The 24,092-nt window shown below is 44.9% G+C and overlaps 1 protein-coding gene across 2 annotated transcripts in view; it reads left to right on the top strand.

The window, feature by feature from the left end:
* MLANA (melan-A) overlaps positions 1-23,869 on the top strand; it is a 71,139-nt gene extending 47,270 nt beyond the window's left edge. For both annotated transcript variants that reach the window (XM_086961419.1, XM_086961420.1), the window contains exons 4-5: positions 13,169-13,282; positions 23,246-23,869. In XM_086961419.1, the coding sequence (XP_086817545.1) occupies positions 13,169-13,282; positions 23,246-23,323 (192 nt within the window). In that variant the 3' untranslated portion in view covers positions 23,324-23,869. The remainder of the gene's footprint in view (positions 1-13,168; positions 13,283-23,245) is intronic.
* The last annotated feature ends 223 nt before the right edge of the window (positions 23,870-24,092 follow it).

Genomic DNA, 24,092 nt, shown 5'->3' on the forward strand with positions numbered 1-24,092 from the left:
AACATGTCCACCACTCAGATTAATTTCATTATACTAATAACCACTAATCCTTTATGGGTTCCGGCGTAGCGTGCTAATTGCCGAAAAAGCGCTTAGACGCCTTGTCGGGGTAGTAAGCGCATTAGTTACAATTACAAGTTACAAATTAGGATGCCCACAAAAAAAACTGATCTTTTGACCTCTATAACAACTATATTACCAGGAAGAAGTTTTCCCCTTACTGCCTCGTCTCCCTCCAACTAAAAGTAACTCTTCCTTGATGCACAGATTGCAATTAAGATCTTTAATCATATGTTTGACTAAAATCCACCGTTAACGATGTCACCCAAGGGTTACCTTATGAGCATGAAATCTGAGCACACTCCTGTGTCGTCTAACAAGAACTCTAAATCCGCAACCGAACTGCAATTTAGTTGTAATTTTAGGAAATCGACTGTCCTACTATTATCAAAGATTTCTCATCGGGTGAAGGCACCAAACCCCTAACTTTTTTTATTTTAAAGAAATTAAGACCAAGCCTATTTGATGGTGGTGGCACTAATTGCATTTTTTGTGTACCTAGCCTGCTATACCAGACAGCACTCAATACATTTGTTGTCTGGGAACAGTAGCCTTACTTGCTTTGCTGAAGCTCAGAATGATTTTAAATTGGCTTCCTTGCAGTGGTGGCGACAGTGGAGGGTGGAGTGTGTGGAGGGTGTGTGAGGGGCTTGTTAACAACTTACCTGATGCTGCTGGCCGCCTCACACCTCTGTGCTCCTCTACTTCCTGCTCCCAGCAGTCCCTGGGATAGCATCAGACTCCCCAATGAATCCCAGTGCTGCTTTCATGCTATTGCCAAGCATGAGAGCAGTGCGGAAATTGTCCTGAGTGGGCTGGTTTAACACTCACCCAGGCACAAGGAGTCTGTGCTGGTTCTCCAATCCAGCTGTGCACTACAGATGGTTTGGATAAGCCGAACTGTGCATGTCTGTTTGGCCGGCCTAAAATGGCACAACAATCCCCCCCCCTCACCTCTACCATGGTCTGGCCCGGCCCCTACCTACGCATGATGGCTCTGAGAAAGGGGAGAAACTCCTCCACAATTTTGCAGGAGCTGCTGCTGCTTCCTTGAACATACAATTGCTAGCAAAACCGAGTTTGCACCTAGAACCTGATGGTTCCTCACCTCCCACCAAGTCTACTAGCCCTGCAGAATCTAGAAGTGACCCTGCACAGGAGTGTGGTGGCTTGGTTTGCTAAGGTGTTCACTCCTTTCCTGTTCTTCTGAACCTGCTATACAGACCTAAGAATTGCAGGCCAGGCAAAGGTTTTTGGAGAGAAGACTTCTCAACTGATCTGCCACCGTGCTTTTCATATACCAGATGTTTATCAGTCAGTGAGGGATGAGTTTCCGTCCACAAACTGGTGTGAATGGCCAGAGATGGTGAAAGCCCTAGACTGATGTCCAGAGACTCCTATGGCAAAATAACCAGACCATCCTATCCTTGACAGACGTCAAGATAAATGCTATCATTCCTACAGAGCCAAGACTGTAGCTGGTGGTGGAAGTCTTAACTGTAGGAAGCTGTCTCTTTATATAGTATACCAAAAGAGGTATACTATGCAAAGAGTACAGGTATTTACGTATAAATGGATAGTGCTTGTTCTAGAAATCCGAAGGTGCTCTTCTAGGTGGTATTGTGGTCGAGCAGCCTTGGGTTTATGAAAGAAGAGTGTTGGACATCTGCAACACACACATAATTAATAAATGATGAACCAGACTCCAAGAGATCCATACCAATTTTTACAAATAACTCTAATCTTGATATAAGTTTTGGAACCAAGAAAATCTAAATTGCGTAAGTACATTTTGAGAGAAAATATAATTTTAGGTTTTAAAAGTCAAAAATGCAATTTTCAGAGGCCGCAATGTAATCCTATGGAGGAAACATACACTGCATACAGGTTGTCTCCTGGACTCAAGGTAAGTATGTGGCAAGATCCAAGGCTACACCAACAGGTCACATCGGGAGGCTATTGGGCATTCGAAGGTGGTTTGTGGGCAGTTCAGCATTTGGTGCTCAATGTTATCCTATGGGGTAAAACATGTGCTGCATTTGGGCAATTCATGGCAGCTTACAGGACCAATCTCCTGAACTTAAAGTGAGTATGGGGCAAGGCCACACTAACATGTCACCTCTGGAGTCTCTTTGAGCACCAGATGCAACATATCTGCACCATGTTAGTCGATGGGGGATCGGTCTGGTCGAAAAAGAGGCGTCCGGTTTGGACTGGGAAACCAGTCTGGCTGAACCAACAAGGGGGTAGGGCCTCTGGTCTCACAATGCTAATGGACACCTTGGGTCCACTTCCAAATGAGGCGTCTGGTATTTTACTGCAGTCTCTCTTGTGGTCAAGGGGGGGCTACACAAAGAGGCTGCAGGTGGCGTCTAGCAGTCTCCTTCTGGCAAACCCAAGGTGGGATTCTTCTCTGGAGGGCTAGGGGACCACGCTAGCACTGTTGGCCTACTTTAACTCTGGTTTGGAGCAACAGGTACAGTGGTGCTGACCGGTGTCTGGTTTACGCAGTCTGGAGTCCTCACAACTCTCTAAGGTGCCTGCAGGGTCCAGGGAAGGGACTCTGCTGCTGCACAGGCATTACTGAGTCCTGCAGAAGTGCTGGTAGTCCTCCCAGGCTTTTGGAGGCACAGCAGCTTATGATGAGTCTACTTTGGCGCAATAGTCTGGAACCACGAACAGGCTGACAGGGTTGGCACAAAGTCGGTTGCTTCTTTCACAGTACTTGCTTTTTACTGCTCTTCAGTCCTTCTTTCAGGTCAGCAGGATCTGATTTCTTGGTGCCAGGGGCTCCCCTTTATACTATAAGTTGGAGAGTGTAGGGTAGTACTCCTGGGCTACTGACCCCTGGGGTCTCTACACCCTCTATATGACCACCTCCAATGGGAAGTGGGCATAACCCTGTCCCAGAGTGCCTAAGTTTGCCATCACAAAGATGACGGGTTTCTCATTTTAGTATTCGCTTTAGGTAGCCCACCTTAGGGGTGAAACTAGCCTGAAGGTGAACTCTCTTCCCTGGCTACTAATTTTCCTGCCTGTCCAGGATCCAAATGCGCCCTGGATTTGGGGGGGGGGGGAAGGGGTTTGCATTCTCTCCTGTGAGGGAAGCCTCTGCCCAAATAGGCTTTGTTCCTGACCTCCTGAGAGCAAATGCACTCACCTAGGGGGCAAAATTCATCTGTGATGGCAGGCTGACTAGGACCAGTCAATTGGTACACTAATAGTTGGTAGGTTTACAGGGGGTACCTGTGAGGTGCCCTTCTGGGTGCATGTTTTAATAAATCAATCACTGGATCATTGTGGGTTATTAATACGAGATGTTTGACACTAAACATTTCTAGCGTCTGTGAAGCCATCATTTAGCCAGGGAACTCGTTTATGACCAGTGTCGAGCACATGTTCTGAAAATGGCTTCCCTATGCCACAGAGGCATATCTGCTCATGTTTCCACAAGTGATATAATGCACCTTGCCTTACAGTTGTATGACCTGCTGAAGGGTGACTTGCAAATATTACAAGAAGTGTTGGGGGACATGGCACACAGGTGTGACATGTCATGTTTTTGCTTTTTAGTGCCCCTTGTCACACAGCCTGCAGTGGCAGTCTGTGCGAGTTTGGTGCTGGGTCCCTTAGAGTGGCACAAGGTATGCTGTAACTCTTAGGGACCCTCTTTAGTACCTATGCCCTAGGTACTGCTGACTAGGGCTTGCGGAGGTGCTACAGGCCTGGTCCTTTTTGGATCAAATGACCAGTTGTATTGTTTTGGGGAAAGTACAGTGGCGCTGGAGACTTGTTTAGCAGGAATTCAGTACACTTAAGTCAAAGTTCAATCAAATACAAGCCGAAAAGTAGGGAGACTACTGCAACAAAACCCGCTTTACTACATTGTAGTCTTTCACCTAGAGCTATTCAGGTGAAGGCCTGATTCCAGCAAAAGTTGTAATATTTTGTCTAGAATCCTCGATTGACCTCCCCCCTTGTGCGTTAGTTTCGATTGTGCTCTTAATTTCTCCTTTGTTCAGCAAAGTTTGGATCTAGATAGAAAGAAAGTGGATCTGAAAAGCGTAAGTAGTGAACTGTTTTGTAGTTAATGGTCGTGCATGCTTGTTAGTTGGGTGGCATCATTTAAAAGGAGGGGTGAAAGATTGGGAAGAATATCTGGGAGTTTAAAGTAGTCCGGATTGAGATGAATCCGTTGAGAAGGACAGAATGTCACCCCCTGCACAAAATCTCATGAGCATTGGATGGGTACATGGAGGTATTCATCCTGGAAAGTTACTGGAAGAATACTCACGAGCACTTCATCTTGAAGGTTTTACCAATATCAACCTATCTCACGGTGCCCTGCGAACTAGAATACTCATCTTGTCATGTGCCGGAACGTGTTTTGTAAAGGTGAATACATAATAGAGTTGTGTAAATAAATAATATTTGACTTAAACTAGGCAGTTAACCAAAGAATTCCAATTTTTGCTCCCAGAACAAAGGCTCTTCTTTTCCCCCTTCAATTCATGGTCCAGCTTTAAGTCTTACACTTTTTTTTTTTGTCTTGGCTGTGGCCAAAATGTTCAAGGAGAAGAAATAAATGGATAGGTGAGAGAAAGCTTAAAGGGGGGCGAGGAAGGGGGAGGGAGTATCCAGCGGAGGCTCCTCCGCAATGACGGAGGAGCGTTGTCCCTTTGCCTGGCTCCGAGCCAATGTTACTATACCGATTCTCTCTTCCTCCCCCACCCCTCCCCCTACAAGCCTTTCCAAACTCTGCCCTCTGGCCATCTGATACTACTCCTGCTGCTATGACCTACACAAAGTCTAAATTCTTCACTCTTCTATTCCTCCACTATCCTTTTCAATCAAAATAACAGACTAACATGTCCACTTATCAAATTTCATATTTCAGTATACTAATTCAACACTAATCCTTTATGGGTTCCGAAGTAGCGTGCTACTTGCCAAAAAATCGCTTCAACACCCAATCAGGGGTAACAAGCACTATATAAATGCACTATATAAATGCAAATATAAATTCCCTCTGCTATCCTGACTAATATCCACCACTTCAATTACTTTCATATTTCGCTATACTAATTCAACATTAATCCATTAAGCGTTTCCGGAGTACCGTGCTACTCACTGAAAAAGCGATTTGACGCCTCGTCTGGTGTAGTTGGCGCTCTCTAAATGCAATTACAATACACATGCACACTTAGGTTTTCTCCAGCCTAGCTGCATTGAGCAGCCGGGCTGGAGAAGCTCCACAGACTCCTTGGTCTGAGCAGGGCGTCTTTTCTGCCTGCACAGACCAATGCCTGTGCTGCAGTGTGGGGATTGGTCAAGGAGTGTATCCCAGGGGCTGCTGGGACCAGCAGGCAGGAAGAGGAGAGGCGGCACGATGATGGATTGGCCGGTGGCCTCATCCAACCACCCCTTTTTTGTGGCAGCCGCTGGTAGTATCTTCTTGGAACCCTTGAAACTTTTCAAATGCGGGGGTGTAAGCAGACCACAAATTTCAGCTTCTGAGATGCTGAAAAGTAACACAACTTTATTCTTTCTTTTCTCTCATTCTGCTCTACCTTCATCTTTTCATTCCCTTGAGCTTTTAGAAAGGACTGGAGGTGGCTGTACGGCGAGGTTTGGTAGAGCTTCAATAGTACAAAAGCCAAGCATGACCTACCCCAAACTAGCCACAAACCTGGAGGCCTGTAAAAGCACACTGGCCACTTAGTGGAGTGGTGTGGCTCACTGGTTAGAGGCGGCAGACCCGGAAACAGAACTACCTGGGACCAGGGTTCAATTCCCGACACGGCAGGGTCGTGGACCAGGGTCAGCGGACTCGATAATTCTCGCCTCGGTGCCTACTCTAATCAGGGATCACACTCTGCAACTCTGGGCATTACCTTGCCTCATCTCTACAACGGCCCCCCACATTCGCCGGGGATGACTGGTTTCACCTTGGAGATACCCAGTAGGGACCATCTCACAGGAAAGCCAGGACTGGTTCCCTAGCGGTCTACAGCGCCACGACGCCGCAGGGCAACAGTGCGCTTTACAAGACACATGCATTTAAATTTACCCTCCTAGGAGAGATTTCAGTCGGTGGCAGCCCTGCTCCGAGAGATGGTTTTACAATCACTATCCTCCCAACCTAGCCTGCAATGCTAGACCTATACATAAACTCTGGTGTGCTAGGCATTAACAATTGCCTGTCTTGCTTAGACCTGTTCCTTACTTTAACAAGCATTTACAATGCAATGGTTTTGCCTTTGTTAAAGTTAGAGCTATTGGCATTGCTCTTGACATTTTTTTTATTTATGTTTTTTTCTAACATAAATAAATGGCATTGTCATTTACAATGCCAATAGCTTAATCTCTCGCAAATGGCACACACAAACACCCACAGAGAGCCCCCACACACACACAGAGCCCCCCCACACACACACCCACACAGAGCCCCCCACACACACACATAGCCACACAGAGCCCCCCTCACACAGAGCCCCCCCACACACCCACACAGAGCCCCCCCTACACACTGCAAGCCCTCCCCACACACTGCGAGCCCCCCCCACACACTGCGAGACCCCCCCCACACACACTGGGGATCAACATGAAAATAGGGCAATGACTGAGTTAGACCAAGAAGCAGGGGGTCAGTGTATTCTGCACTCCTCAATACGTTGAATAATAGTGGGGATCACCAATCTATTGTCTTTGAATAAGTCAATAGGGACCCCATTTAGGCCCAGCACTTTGTTACCTCCCTTTAGGGTAATTTTGGGGAATCACTACTATTTATGCTTCCTGGCATACACCCACACAGAGCTCCACACACACACAGCCACACAGAGCCCCCCCCACACACACCCACACAGAGCCCCCCACACACACCCACACAGAGCCCCCCCCACACTGCGAGCCCCCCCCACACACTGCGAGCCCCACACACTGCGAGCCCCCCCCACACACTGCGAGACCCCCCACACACACTGGGGATCAACATGAAAATAGGGCAATGACTGAGTTAGACCAAGAAGCAGGGGGTCAGTGTATTCTGCACTCCTCAATACGTTGAATAATAGTGGGGCTCACCAATCTATTGTCTTTGAATAAGTCAATAGGGACCCTATTTAGGCCCAGCACTTTAATACCTCCCTTTAGGGTAATTTTGGGGAATCACTACTACTTATGCTTCCTGGCATATCTATTAAAGTGGCGATGTTGTATTGCTTATAAAAAAGTGCCACACATTGATGCCGTGGGGTCATGGGGTCCATACACCTATCGGTCTCTTCAATCGGTGAATTTACAATTTTCCCAAAAAATTGAGAGTATTTTCTTTTATTGAAGGGAACGGATGTGTTTGCTTAAAGGGCTTTCGTGACATCAAAGCTAGGATTAGAATTGATACCAAAAGCTAGACATTACCAGCCTGTATCAGCTTTACACAAAACAGAAGTTAACTTTTTTACAATTGGCTTTATTTGAAAAGTGCCCCGACCATAGACCGCCCTTTTCCCCTGTAGTCAGAGCAGTTGTGCCTGCTTTCCTGCGACTGTTGTCGTTCTTCAGAGCAGTCGAATGGAAGCTCCATAAATCGTACTTTTAATACGCTGTACAATAAGTCTCAAAACGTGAATTCTGGATCAGGCCATCTAAACGTATAAAGCGTGAAAGTACACGTCTCCCACCGGAAACCGGATGCTTCCCTTGAATGGGGAGCGAGTTCCAGATGCGCAAAGAAGGTGCCATGACTCATCTGTCCTACAATAAAGTACACTATTACCCCACTAGCCACACCTAGCCAGCGTCATGGAAACCAAGGTTCATTCATAAAACTCAGCTCACAGGAATTTCCTCCCCTTGCCAGACCCCAGGCTGCTGTCAAGTCAGCTTTGCTCAAGGTGACAAAAAGAGAAAGAAATGGAATGTGAATTATGTAGTAATCTTGCACATAGTGCGTGAAAGTGAAAGTAAAAGCTCCCATTTTTTGTAACACACAATAAAATGTAAATACCTCTAAATGCCAACTATGCATTCAGCAGTTAGCAAAGCAAAAATGAAGCACCTTTTTTGTAATTGTGAAGTGTGATGAGAGCACAGGTTTTAAAACTATCAAAACAAAATCAAGACACTTGGTGATGCCAAAATGATAACTATGCACAGTAACCAGATTTCTGCACATTATCACTTGAGTGCTATTTCGTTTACTCAATAAAGCTGAGCATCTGCACACATTTAGTGCCATTTTAATGGGAAATATGTTGGCTGTAAATGAAAGTGCGCTGCCACACAATGCTTTAGTTACATTAAAAAACACCCTACCTCATGTCCATTAAACCTAGGTGGGCCATGAAATGTTGTCCTTCTAAAAAGTGAGTCATAGCTCTAGAAAGTTTGGGAAGCAATGGACTAAAGGCATGGGGAGATTGTGAGGCCTAAAATTTGGTTTCAAGTTCTAATTCAATAATCAAGTTACCTCGTTCGTACACTTGACTCACCAAATGTAGCAATAGCAAGCAGAGAAGGAATACTCCAGGGTGCAGTAGAGGGACTCCCAGTCAGGTACAGCATAACACAGTATTGTCAAATATATGTCTCTTCTAGACACTAGAGCATCCACTTAGTACAGAATGAAACCCTCACAAGAACACCACGACTCATACAGTCCACACCACATACATGATTGCTCTCCCCACGCCCACGTTACATCTGCTACTTTACTCATTCCCACACCGCTGGTATTAATGCAATCCTTGGTCACACCACAGACCATACTTGTTTGGCCCCTCCGAGCACAGGTTAAGGTGATAAACTACGCAGCCTCCATTTGCCATGATTTGGAGTTTTTAGACCCTGGGCTTCCTTGTACTCAGTGTGGGGGGGCACTATAACACTGCGGAAAATGGCCCACCCCCTCCTATCGATTCACCCTCCCACAGACGCAGGAAGAACGCCTCCCATAACTTTTTACATGCGTGTCCAGCTGCCAGCTGAGCTCAACCACCCACCTCCAAAATTAGAAACACTGTACAGTACCTAAGCTCAAGGGCGAGCTGGGCAGGCGGGCATTATCCAGCAGAAAAGCATGACGGGGGTTACAGACAGGACTGGCACTGCAGGCAATTATCAGATAGGGCGAGCATCACCAGGCAGCACAGGCATTCCAGGACAGAACAAGCATAAATAACATGAATGAGGGCCAGCATTATCAGGCAGGAAGGACAGGCATTCACATGAAGGAAGGGCACCATCAGACGGGCATTAGCAGTAGAAGGGCCAAGTACCAGCAGGGCGGTCGGGTATAAGCAAGCAGGACTGGATCAACAAGCGGGACTGGCATCAGCAGGCACGACTGGCATCAGCAGGCTGGACAAGCAGCACCAGGGGCCACGGGCATCAGCGGGCAGGGCCGACACGGGGCTCCTAGCTTCCCAGCCTCCATTTGCCATGATTTGGAGTTTTTAGACCCTGGGCTTCCTTGTACTCAGTGTGGGGGGGCACTATAACACTGCGGAAAATGGCCCACCCCCTCCTATCGATTCACCCTCCCACAGACGCAGGAAGAACGCCTCCCATAACTTTTTACATGCGTGTCCGGCTGCCAGCTGAGCTCAACCACCCACCTCCAAAATTAGAAACACTGTACAGTACCTAAGCTCAAGGGCGAGCTGGGCAGGCGGGCATTATCCAGCAGAAAAGCATGACGGGGGTTACAGACAGGACTGGCACTGCAGGCAATTATCAGATAGGGCGAGCATCACCAGGCAGCACAGGCATTCCAGGACAGAACAAGCATAAATAACATGAATGAGGGCCAGCATTATCAGGCAGGAAGGACAGGCATTCACATGAAGGAAGGGCACCATCAGACGGGCATTAGCAGTAGAAGGGCCAAGTACCAGCAGGGCGGTCGGGTATAAGCAAGCAGGACTGGATCAACAAGCGGGACTGGCATCAGCAGGCACGACTGGCATCAGCAGGCTGGACAAGCAGCACCAGGGGCCACGGGCATCAGCGGGCAGGGCCGACACGGGGCTCCTAGCTTCCCTCGTTCGTGCGTGAATACCGTGCACAGGCCAGGTATGCTTACCTCGCTTAAGCGGCGGCCCGTAGCGACGAGTGAAGGTAGGAGACAGGGGGAGAGAGGTTGGGGCAGGAAGGCAGGGGAAGAGAGGAGGGAAAAAAAAAACAAATCGACTCACCTGCACCTTGCGACCGCGGCACTTCTCCGGTCTCCCTCTTCGGCATGGGAGACCGGCAACGTCCTCCGCATCTCCCGGGGTTCCCTCCAGGCCACGGGAGCCCCGCGGGCGCCGCCATACTGCTTGCCGTCTTCCTCTCCTTCTTCCCCCGGGCTGCGGGGGGCGGGCACTTCCGGCCGGCCGCGCTAGGATTGGCCGGCCGGCCAGTCACGGGGCAGGAGAGACGCAGAAGTGCCGGCAATGCCGGACCAGACTCGGGGGCGTTCCCGGCGTCGCGTGACGTCGGCAAAAGCCAAAGAATGTCGGGAACGCCCCCGTGTCTGGTCCGGCATTGACGGACAGGCCCCTCGTCCAATGGCAAGGCTCCATTTACGGAGCCAGCCAATGAATGACGAGGGCCGAGCCAAAGCACACTATAATTCTCATCAGGTTTTCGCCTGCGCGAAAAAGCTGCGCAGAAAGCGCAGCTTTCGCCAGGCAAAACCTAAAAAAACAAGCTTAATTTATGGTTTTTCCAATTAACAGCAATGCTCACGATCATAAAAATGTAACACAGCGAGCATTGTATCACAGCTTGGTCAGTGTACTTCTGTCAGCCTAGGCAGTGACCATCACATTTTCTTTACAGTAAAATGAGCCTGCGTCCTCTTCCTTACTTGATTTAGCAGAGACCATGCACTGCCTAGTCCTTGCCTTTGCCCCCGAAGTAGGATGAACCTACACTTAGCTAACCAGGGTACTCTGCACAGATGCTGGCAATTTGCTAGCCACAGGCCCTGCACAGGACTGTTTCCAACCAGTCTGCGGAGCAAAGCTGAGCATTGTGTTTGAATGTCTCTTCACAAAATGTGCAGCACAACCATGGTCTGTCGAGCATTCGAAGTTTTCAGAGAAAGGCAGAAAATGGAGCTGTTGTAGACCGTTTGCACCTTTGTGACCTCCTAGGAAGTGAGGATTTGGGAGAAAAGAAGTCCCTGTTTAAGAACGGGGTACCCTTGTATATAATCTTTGCAGAAGTATGTACTAGAGAGTAGTATATGCCCTTCATGAGTTTGCTTCAAAAGAACAAAGGTCCTAAGCTTAGAACAATTTCTAGAAAGTTAGATAACATATAGACCACAATCGGACAATATGTACAGTTCTTCTTATACCCAGCCGGGCAAAGAGTTTATTTTAGGAATGTTTGACAAGAAGTCAATTCAAATCTTACAATATCATATCAAACATAATAGTGTTTGAAGTAAGGCACAGGCCTGTGCCGTACTCAACGGAATAGAGAAGTTTGTGAAAAGGGGTGCAGAGGAAAGAATAGTTTACATCAGGCAAAGGAAGAGTTGAGCAAAAGAGTGGTACTGCTTTAGGATTTAAATTGGCAGTATTCCCTTTAGTAGAACATACAACAGTAAATCACAATAAATCAGAATGTATGTCTACATAACAGTGTCGACGGCGTTTCGATCCTATGCTCTAAGATAAAAGGATCATCATCAGGACTTAATATATGCCTGGAATAACATAGAACAATCAAGCCCAGAGGTGGGTTTGAAGAAGCACTTTCAGTTAATGCTGTATCTCGAGGTTGCGGTACAATGGGGTTCAAGAGGCAATATATTCAGCGACCTGGAACGGCTGCCCAATGAGGGGTGCCCGGTTAAAAGAGATAATTGGGGGAACAATCTTGGGCGGGGATACGATGTCCCGTAGCAGCATCAGATGGCTGAGTAAAGTTGAATGAGCGCCTTGCTTGGCGTTCTCACCCGGTTTCCAGGGGCTCCGTAGCGGCGGTCGGGATATTCCGCGATCCGCTCGCTAGATTCGGGATGACGGTGCATCTGTTCCTGGCAAGCGCAACAACGCTTGCCAGGAACAGATGCACCGTCATCCCGAATCTAGCGAGCGGATCGCGGAACATCCCGACCGCCGCTATGGAGCCCCTGGAAACCGGGTGAGAACGCCAAGCAAGGCGCTCATTCAACTTTACTCAGCCATCTGATGCTGCTACGGGACATCGTATCCCCGCCCAAGATTGTTCCCCCAATTATCTCTTTTAACCGGGCACCCCTCATTGGGCAGCCGTTCCAGGTCGCTGAATATATTGCCTCTTGAACCCCATTGTACCGCAACCTCGAGGTACAGCATTAACTGAAAGCGCTTCTTCAAACCCACCTCTGGGCTTGATTGTTCTATGTTATTCCAGGCATATATTAAGTCCTGATGATGATCCTTTTATCTTAGAGCATAGGATCGAAACGCCGTCGACACTGTTATGTAGACATACATTCTGATTTATTGTGATTTACTGTTGTATGTTCTACTAAAGGGAATACTGCCAATTTAAATCCTAAAGCAGTACCACTCTTTTGCTCAACTCTTCCTTTGCCTGATGTAAACTATTCTTTCCTCTGCACCCCTTTTCACAAACTTCTCTATTCCGTTGAGTACGGCACAGGCCTGTGCCTTACTTCAAACACTATTATGTTTGATATGATATTGTAAGATTTGAATTGACTTCTTGTCAAACATTCCTAAAATAAACTCTTTGCCCGGCTGGGTATAAGAAGAACTGTACATATTGTCCGATTGTGGTCTATATGTTATCTAACTTTCTAGAAATTGTTCTAAGCTTAGGACCTTTGTTCTTTTGAAATAATCGATACCCATGGTCCAAAGCCATTAAGCGGGTCCCCCTTGTTCACTTAAAAAACTTAATGAGTTTGCATCTTAACCTTTTGCTTGCATCACTGAGGCAATGGTTGCATACCTTTTTGTTCAGATTCAACAAGTTACATGACTGCTGTTTGAACTTTGCTCATTGGGTGAGTCCCAATGTGTGAAATGACTGAGCTCTTAAACTTTACTTTGTAGATTTTCATGAATATTCGCTTTGTTTTTGTTTCTCTTTATTATAGAGCCACCCATTTGGCCCAATCCAGTCCTTGTTTCGAGGGCATCGTGATGAAAGGGTTCCATTGGACAGCAAATCTGCCCTACCGGAGTATAGTTGCTTGGATCCTGCACCATTGGTGAGCTCCGCTTCAGTTTTGGTGGCTTCCTTAATCCTCATGTGTCTAGGCCATTTACAAGCCTATCCATCTTTCGGAGCAGGCTGCAGTGAGTACCAAGATAACCCAGAGACCCATTCCATTTGAGTTACCCAGATGCTGTAGCCTGAATTTGTATGCATTTGTCAAACAATAGCTAAACTTCTAATATCACATGTACTGGATAACACTGCACATGGTGTTCCTGATTAAAAGAGAAATTGGACACCCTCTGCCATTTCCAAGATGAAAGTCAAGCCATGCAATACAAACCCAGTCTAGCCAGATGTATTCCCTGCAGGGGGAGGCCTAGGTTTTCCTGGAAAATGGCTGCTTTCTGTAGAACAGTTGCCAACCCAAACATACTAGGAAGCTTGCAAGTTCAATGGATGAAGGCCTTATTTGATATTCTTTTGCTTAGATGGCTCTTGAAAATGAATTATCAGTTTCTAGGGTGAAGGCCTCCTCGTTCCAACCTAAGATCCTTATAATGGTTGGCAGTGAGGTAACATTTCCGTAATTTCTTTACTGCTAGTAATTTAGCTTTTTTACAAAAAACATAAGTGAACCCACAAGGTAGATAAGGACCTTGGGTGTCAGTTTTGTATGAAAACATTGGTCCTTATACAAAGCAAAAATATAAACGATAAATATAGACTAGAATCAGTGTTATATTGGCAGTGTCCAGCCGGACATTCGATTTAATGAAACAATGGATTATTCAAAAATAAGAAAAGCACATTAATATAGTTGGGCACTGTCCTGCATCCTACAAACACACATGACGTATGCAGAAAGAAAAACATTTCAGGCAAGACAAGGGTAGCTTGTTGAATTTAAATTGTAGCAAGCTTAGTAGAAACAGTGAATGCACTTTTTTTTAACACCATGTGCATGCTGTTTGTATTGGTCAACGACGTTTCGATCCTTTCAAAACAATAGTAGCATCATCATCAGGACAATTGAGTTACAAGCCTGAGTTAAAGGTGCCTGTGAGAAATTTTGATTTAATGTGATCAACTGAACTGCATCTAAAAAAAGAGGGTAAAATACCTTTAGAGATATTCTGCTGTGGTAAGAGGAAGGCTAATGTAAAATTTGTTAAGTAAAATCAGTCCCTAAATACACTGAAAATGGCTAATTATATTACAAAAAGCTGCAGACAATGATAGGTTCAAACTAATGACTGCAAAAACGATTTAAAAAAATGTGGCATGTTAAACATTATTATAGACCCTAAAAGCAGGTTTATACAAGGACAGTTTGGAAAATGAGTAATAGTAACACATTTATGTAAGGTAGATGTTTTCATATTAACATATGTATGTGAAGAGTACTTCAAACATTAAACACTAATCCAGGAGCGCAGCCTCTTTTAGGCTACCTGCGTGGAGCAAGAATATCATGGAGAACTTGGTTTATAAATATTTTTTAAGTAAAATCTTGCCTCTGGTCTCCGTGTGCTACTTGGTATGGATCTATAATCCATCAATTAATAAAAGGAGTGTCGTTTTATGATAAGGCTACAAGAAGCCAATGATTACACACTTAATGTAATTTTGCAGTGAATGAACTTCACTAACTCTGAACCCTGAAATGTAGTTACTTATATTTGTAGATTGAAATATGGCCTCACTAACAGTATACTCTTGGAGTATGATGTGGTTACTTTTAAAGAGTCGTATAACAGCTCGAAACTGATGCCCCATTTAATATAAAATATGGGAATAGACTTTCCTAGAATGTTCTGGTCTGCACCCCTCTTCCTAGCATTTTTTTTTGTGTTGAGAAGTAGCCTCTCCGAATCGGATACCTTTCTTTTCCGAGGAACTTCAACTCTTCACAATACCTACCAGATAATTAACTGGTTAGCGTACTATAAATAAGGGGAAAGAAAATACGTAGTTTATGCAATCACTTTACTGAATAGTTACTGAATTTGCTTTGTATTCGGCCAGAGTAATTAACAGAGGAAACATTTTATTAAACCCCATTTTTTTATTTTATTTAACCAACACTATTTGATCTACTAAAGAGGCATTGAGTGTGCCGCAGATAGCGTTTGTTACGCCATTTAGACGTAACTGAATTGATACAAATTACCCATACAAGTGGTTAATGTCTACTTGCAAATCAGTATTGCAGCATATCTACAAGTCTGTTTTTAATTTGGTTTTAATATGTTATCTGAGTAAATCCGGTCCGTGTACCAGCGTATTTGCAATGGAGGCAGAGTTCCTAAACCATGATTAATTTGATCAGGCAGTAACTGTTTTGCTTTTTGAATAAAGCACTGTAATGGCATGTATTAATCTACCAATAAATTATGGTAAGTAATTAGTCTTGGAAGCCTAAGATCATGTCTATTGGGGAAAATAATTCACCCACAAAACATTGCTGTAAGAAATTCGGTTATTAGCTGCGCAGGATGTGAGGCCTGTGCAACTAATAGCTACACAATTGTCTCCTTACTGGGAGCCAAGTTCCCCAATATAGTGCTTGATGCTCATGGCGGTGAAGTAGAACAGCCCAAGTCCTACTATGGGGAGGTGGTCTGGGCTATTTATCCAAAATCCCTGGCACACAACACTCAAATGATATTCCAGTCAGTTCTTTCCCTTTTGAAAAGGGAAAAATACATTTACTACTCACACTACTGAATACTATGCGCTAAATGACAAATGTACATCAGGTAGTTGGAAATACCTTTTCTTGATTTTCTAAAATTACATATGACCCCAAATTGGTCATGCCTTCCCCCACCCCCATAATCCTAACAAGCCCCTACCTATACCACATGCAACAACACTATGAGGGGGTGTCATTTGAAATAAAACTGGTCTATTAGGTTTGTAAAGGAGCCATCACATCACAATACCAACATGTTAAAAGTTGCTATCAGATCATTAACCAGGTTTAAAATGCAATCCTTACTGTTAATAAAAGCATTGCAATGTTTATCAAAAATCATTATCAGCAAGATACTTTAAGTAAAGCGTAAATAATGGGTGTCTGAATCTTTCATTTACACATGGGCCACATAAAATGTAGCCTTAGAACCAGCCACTAGAGGTCCCTGCACTCCTCCGCTGTAGAGCAAAAGTTGGAAAATGACATAAGTCTCCCCTGGCCATGAATATCGGCACAGCTGCATGGTTTGTCTTTGCATGTCAGTTTTTCTTTTGGTCATTTTATTTTTGTTTAGTATGGGTTCCTTGATCCCTCCTGGGGTCCCTGAGACATGGGCATTATTGGGGCAATAAGATGAACATGTAGGTTATTGGGTCCTAAGTGTTCAAACTCTGTGTGCATGGTTCACCCCAATCTGGTCTACTCAGTCCAGTGAGGTGTCAATGTGCAACTTAATTTCACTTTAAGGCAGATTTCCCCAATGTATATAAGAGTGACACTATATACCGGGCTTCTCCAATAAGTAACTCTGGAGCTACTGGGAGCTCTAAAGCTACTTGTATGCAGCTCTCCTGTGTCCAGACACCCTTACTGAATTAGAACCTTTTGCTTTGCTAAATTAATATACCAATACCAAAATTGAGTGTGTATTTGAGATGAAAATGTTGTTTCTTTTCAGAACTCATGAGCTAATATTTGAAGGAAAATAACAATTTCTAAAATATATTTAAAGCTATTTGAGTGATAAATCTGGCATTGAGGAGACTTTTTACAAATGCTATCTTGGTACCAGAAGCTTTGCAGGTATGGCTGTTATGTATTACCCATGTAGAGGCATTCCATATTGACAAAGCCTTTTTTTTCACTGCTGGCACCCATGCCTGATGCACTGAGGTGATTGCTGGTATTAACCATGAATATGTTGGCCACTAATGAAATACTGTCTGATGTGGACACTTGCAATATTAATGTTCATAACTCTTGAGTTTCATTGAACACAAGTAGCTCACTCCAGGAAAGGTTGGACACTCCTGCTAAAGATAATCTCGTAAACAGTACTGACCAATCAATGCCCACTATTATAGGGTCCACCCCCTGTCAGTGTGTCCTTGCAGAGTCCCGTCTGCGCCAGGCTTCCTGTTTTCAATTACTGGTGGTGCACACAATGGTTATCTCACAGGAGCACCCCACAAATGTTCATGCATACCCAATGGAGTGCCCCATACCCGGGCTAGAGCCTTATCTTAAAAGCTAGACATTGGCAGTAAACCTGTGCAGTGCAATTACCATGTAATTTGTGTGAGTGACACCTGCGCAATGTAAAGGTCCAAAAACAGGCGATCAAAGACGAAACATCTGGGTAGATTGGAGTCCAAAGATGGCAAGCCTTGCCAGTGCACCGAATGATGCCCATTTCGACCATTTGAGTGGTGCTCCAGAGGAGGAGGGTGACCCCTGACTCCTTACAACAGCAGGGACCTTGGTCAAGGCTGCACTACAGTGGAAGTGAATGGGAACATGTGGCTGAATCCTATATAGTGGTGCACACAAGATGGCTGTTCATCAAAGCGGGGCTAGTCTTAATTGTCCTTGCGCAGCTTATGTGACTAATCAAGGCTTGCAGGCCTGCCAGGATCAGAAGAGATAAACACCGGCTCATGTGGTGCTCCTGCTGTTGGGTCAGTTGAGAGCTGGGCGTACCTGATTTTAACCTGCACTGATCTTCTGCATCTCGTTGAAGTGGTCCTCCTGATTCACTCAACACAGCATACAACTCTAGGGGCATTGTCCCCAGACTTTAACAGTGTTTGCAACAACCATCCTGGACAGGAGCTCCCCATGACTTCCACATGCAACAACCCTCCAAGAGCACACTCAATCAAAGACCTGCTGATCTCCTTAAAAACATTTAAACATTCTGGCCCTGAAGGGACTCTTATAAAGGCCTCACTGGGGGACGAGGTGGTCACTGCTTATCTTACCTCACCTGCAATGAGGGGAGACATACAATTTCTACTCCAGGAAATTAGGAAGGATCTTACTGCAATGCGATACCTTCACAAAAGTACTAATTGAGCTGGACCATTTGATTAAGGTGTGAGACTCCTTCGGATTTCGAGGCGCAACAGAACGACAAACATAACCTTGTGGAAAAGGACACTGCACTGGAGGCTCACCAACTTGCCTTGACAAAAGCCTTGGACTATGAAAATCATTCCTGATTCAATAATGTATGCATCATAGGCATCAACAACATAATATCAATTCAAAATTTGAAAGCCCTGTACAGGCCTTTTTAAGGACTCCTCTTATACCACACTCCACGTATTTTCCTCCTTCCAACAATGAAATAGCCTCACGTCAGAGGCACTTACCAAATGTTTATTTCTATCAATTTAAGGAGGCACTTCTAAAGGAGGACTAGGACGGTAGACACCTTCTTCTTTCAGGACGACACACTCTTCAAGGATATTTCACCCTCATGCTGGCCAAAAGACTCCCTTTTAGGAATTTGCTGGTTTATCTTTGAGATAAGAAAATTCTCTAGTTCTGGGAATTTCCACTGCCACTCTTGTTCACTATCGACAATAAGCAGGTCACCATATGGACGTCTACCAAGGCCAAAGCCCTACTCCATTTAACCCCCCCTGCCAAAGATAACAAGGGCACCAGACACCAAGACTATAAACAGATGACCACCAGCTTCTATGAAGAAAGCATCCTTGCATGTTCAAGTCTGATCACACCATAGCACCGGTTTCTTGAACTGCCTTCAATGGAGAACGAGTAATGAGACTACATGCATCGATCTTCCTGGGGGTTTGTCTCGGACTTGTTTATGCCCTGAAAAGTTGATCTGACCCTATTCTGGGCCTAGATATGAACCTTGGCTTCCCTTGCGGTGGTTAATCCCCAGTTGTAATGAACATGCCTGTATACCTTTTGTCTATCTGGTGGATGGATGGAGGCTCCAGGACAGTCTCGTAAGCTGTCCCTTCACCTCGGTTGAGTGTAATATTCAACTGTCAAGTTTTGTTTATCCTCTTATTTGTTTATTTTTCTATTATAATGGCTTACTCTCATATTGCATTTGTCCTATGTTCCATTTACTGTTCCAGGGTTGTTGGCATAGAATTGGTGCTACATTTAATCAAGGGTGTGCCAGATATGATGATCAGAGGAGGGTTGATCACCCAAACAAAGCCATCAGTGGTAATTAATACCCCCCTGCCCATCAATAAAAGATGCACCAATCTAACATAGTCTCTAAAAACATACAAGGGTTGAGAGCACCAATGAAGAGGAGTCTTCTGATATGGCTCTACCCTTTAGACCTTGATATAGCTATGATCCAAGAAACCCACTTAGTCTGAAACCACGAAGGCTCCACTCCCATTGGTTCCCAGTACAATTTCATGAGTCCAGCCCTACTTAAACCAAGGAAGTAGCCCTCCTGATCAAGTGTTGGTTGGCCATCACAAGAGACCACGGATACATTGATCGGATGGTGGAGTTGTGTGGCCAATTGGGAGCACATGTTACATTGCTTTCCATATATGGACCCAATGACCCAAAGAGGAGTATATAGCTCACTGTTTTTGCGGATAGCTGTTTTCAGCAGAGGAATTTGATATGTTGGTGGGGGTGACTTAAACACAGTTGGCCGATCTGAGATGTGTTAAAGCGCCTATTCAAATGGGCATAATACCCATGAGAGAACTGATTTATTCTTCATATCCCAATCCCTTCAGCCAGGAGTCCTAGCAGCCTCTACATGCTCCCAGATCCTGTTGTACTATTCTCTTATCTCTTACTAGATGCACGCGTTTTTCCACAGCACACTGCTCACACATGGTATGTCAATTAGATTACCTTTGGAGACCCAGCTCTGGAGGACTCGATACAAGAATCCTTGTAACACTCCTTTATAGAGAAAAAACTGAAGACCTTTCCTTTTAATACCTTGTGGGATGTGGCCAAAGACATGCTGGGAGGTGAACTGATAGCTCACTAAACTGGTTACAGCTAAGAGGCCTAACTAAGAAAGCTCACTTTTCACAATTAGAAGCTCACCATAAGACTCCAGGTTTGAATAGAGTTTATAGAGAATTAAGACTGGTGAGGGTATAGCTGAAACAGTTCTACATGACTGATGTGAAACAGATTGCTGTACCGTAATAAAAATACTATGAAAGAGCGGCAAGGACTGTTGGCTACTGGCATATAAACTAAGCGGAAACCAATAAGAAACCCCAGTATTACTATCGAGGACAATCGGGGACTCTCCTTTATGGATACTTCTGATAATCCTCAAACTCTTCACAACCTACTACACATCTGGTGCAACCCCCCCCCAACCAGAGAAACTAAAGACTCAGTTACAGAAGTTCTCCTTCCCACACTTAGACCCCAAGCTATTATAGGAACTGGAAGACTCCATTATGCCCAAAGAAGTGTAAACAGCTATTCATAATTTGAAAGCCAATAAAGCAATGGGACCGGATGGGTTTTACGTGGTGTTTTGCAAACCTTATTGAAAACTGTTGGGGGATCCCCTGGCCAACGTTTTGAACTCATTCCTATTCACCACGTCAGTTACTCCAACCAGGATGTCCATTACAACCTTATTAAAACGTGGCAAGGATCTGGCAGCCTGCTTCTACTTCAGACCGATTGCATTGGTGAACTTCGATATGAAAACCTTCACCTCCATCCTAGTTTCTCGTCTGCAGTCAATACTGCTGCTGCAATTGTTGAGATGCCAGTCCCAATGTGTAAAGAATAGACGGGCCTGAGATAATTTGTGACTAGCAGTCAATATAGTCAATGAGGCAGAACGGCCCAAGATAATCCTTCACTTGCTAGACTATGAGAGCCTTTCATAGAGTGGACTGGCAATATCTTTGAGCTGTGCTTTAAAAAAACTGGCCACACAGCAACATGTGTTGACCAACTATGCTGCCCTGCAGATAGGTCAATGGTGCCCTTTCCTCTTCGATCCATCTAGCAAGGAAAACTAAAGAAGGGTTACCCTTATTCCCCTTGTTGATCATACTAACTATGGAACCCCTGATTCACCTCTTGGAAACAAAACCTGCATGGGGGTGGGGGTAGGGGTCCAAGGTGGATGAGGAACAGAATACAATTGGCCCCGTTTACTGATGTATTATGCTTCCTAACCTATCCCAACCATGTCTCCTAGATGAATTGAAGCAATTCCTATAATTGGGCAATCCCAAGGCAACTTTAAAGTCTAGAATCGTGGGAGCGATGAACCCCACCATTGGTTCCCAGTGCTTGCTCTCCATTATGGCCTGGCATTGGAGGACACATCTATACAGTACCTAGGTGTCTTTCTTGCCCGCTCTATCAGTAACCTGTATTAATGCAATATGCTACCTGTGCTTGAGGTTTTGTTTTAAAGATCTCGATCCTTGGGGCAGACTTAAAATTTCTTGGCTAGCCCGAGTCAACCGCATTACAATGACCTTTCTGCCTAGATTGGTATGTGACGTGAACTTCCATTGTGGGTTTCTAATGAGACCATACACCAGGCACAAAAACAGCTACTCCAATTTGTGTGGTGTAATGGTACACAAAGAGTGCCGAGAGCTACACTATAAAAGAGAGGGTTGGGATTCCCCAGAAAAGTGAATTATATACACGCTGCCCAACTATAATCTGCCCTTGACTGGCACCAACTCCCTTGTACCAAACCTTGGGTGGTATGTGTACAGGGCAGTTTCACCATCCCCACTGTTCTCCCCGCCATCCTTAGTCCTATGGATGAGACCCAGAGACCATTTTTCACCTTTAGGCTTCTGAGATATTGGGGCAAGATTAATAAACATCTGGTGACCACATACCTCTCCCCTCTGGTCCCCATTGTGCACCATCTGAAGTTTCAACAAGGCCAATAAGCAAACCATTTGAGAACTGGGGGGTGTACCCCACTCTCGGGCGAACTCTATCCCAATGGTGACACCATGGATGGATCCGCTTGTAAAAAGCTCTTCCAGTTAACTAGAGCTGATGAGTTTAGGATCAACTCCTCCACTGGACAAACATGAATTCCATCAAGGACTGAGGTAATCGAGCCAAAATACGGACCCCTGGTGGAGAGGTTGTGAGGCCTGAGGTTCATATTTACAATGTACATGGGTTAAGCGACTTTTGGGTAGAGGTTCTTCACTGAAACCATTGGATTTGCTCAGTGGACCTACCAACTGGATCCACTTGTGCTGCTGCTTGGCGAAGCTGTGGAGGGTTTGGTATACCCGTACACTAGCCTAGCGGCAGATTGCTGACTTCTTTACTGATAGAAGCCTGACTCCTGATTGACCACCCTTGGAAGAACCTGCTACAATGTGGTGGTCTGTCTGGCATATCTGCACCATGTAGAGGCTGAAAGCTATAATTTCTGATCAAATGTGCAAGTTTGCAAGAGGGAGATGTAACGGGTTAACCCAGCCACACCCTGCAGAGGTCTCGCCTAGGAGGATTCAAAATCTGAAATTTACTCTGACCAGGACTAACGGCCCAAAGAAGACTGAACTTTGGTCGATTAATTTTTCTGCGTGATGACGTCTGTACTGTGATGCATTGTAATATGGCCTGTATTGCTTGTGTTATCACTGCTACATTTTTTTGTTTTCTTTGGTTACATGGCTCTTTAGTGTCTACTACCAACCACTAACACACAGCCCTTGTCACATGATCAGCCATAGTCTCTTTAGAACTACTTGGAAAATGCAAATATGAATTATTTTGGAGTGCTTGCATCTGTGGGTACAATAACAATCAAATGTTTGCCAAAATGCATTTGTTTTTTTCTTCCTTAAAATACAAGCCTTTGAGATCTTAAGTTTTTTAAGGTTCCATTAAGTGGGAATGCAAAGTGACGTTGTCTTTATGATCATTGGGTCATTCAACTACTGACGCCTGCATGTAATGTATTTACTGTGCATGGGCCAGCGTTGGCTCTTGCGTGACTTGTTCATTGCATCAATTGCTTAATGTTTTTTATCCTTTCAGATTCCTGGTGCTCCACCAGCCTATGAAAAGGTATCTGCAGAAGCGTCCCTGCCGCCGCCTTACACTCCGATGCCGTAGAAAAGTCTTGGCAGATGCATGAAATGCCATCCTTGTCCAGTCCCTGGAGTGGTGCTTCAGAGTAGCTAAAGCAAAATGGCTTTTGAATTGATATATTCTGGTCTACCTACAGGATACAAACTTATAGCCTCACAGTGTAGTGTCTCAGCAGGGTGCTGCTAAGAGGGTGTTGCAGGAGTGGCCACTAGGTCGTTGATAAAATCCTTCTAGCACCCCTTATTGATACATTAAACCACTTGGCGGTGTATTGTCATTCTGCTATCTGGAAGGTGGTGAGAGCATTCTGGGCTGTGGCAGATACACTAGTAAAAATGCAGCTTAAATTAAAAAGAAATGTGGTGTGACTTTGATTTAGAAATCCCAAGTATCCCATTTTCCCTTTTTGTTGCCTCTTATAACAAGTAGATGTAATAAGTCATGACAACATTCTTAATGTACACTTTCTGGTTGTCACATTTGGGCACTCCCGCGCAGAAAAACATGAAAAATGTGCTTTGTGTACATCTGCTGGAACCATATCTGAAATGAATAAAAAATATGCCAACAGCTGTCTTATATTCTGCATTTTTCAAAGATGTAATATGTTCTCTTCTATGGTTTAAATCTTTTTATTCGCGTGTGCGTAGCAGAAATATCAAGAAAAGAGCGTCCCAGAGCTCTGTGTGAACGTGTTTTGAATATCATAATCGGAAAACATAAACCATCTCCGTAACCGGCCCACCTACCTCTGCCGCCCCATCAGTACTCCCTACCAGATGTTCTCTTCTAG

This window comes from Lissotriton vulgaris, chromosome 3_1, assembly GCF_964263255.1.
Source record: "Lissotriton vulgaris chromosome 3_1, aLisVul1.2, whole genome shotgun sequence".
Classification (NCBI taxonomy): domain Eukaryota; kingdom Metazoa; phylum Chordata; class Amphibia; order Caudata; family Salamandridae; genus Lissotriton; species Lissotriton vulgaris.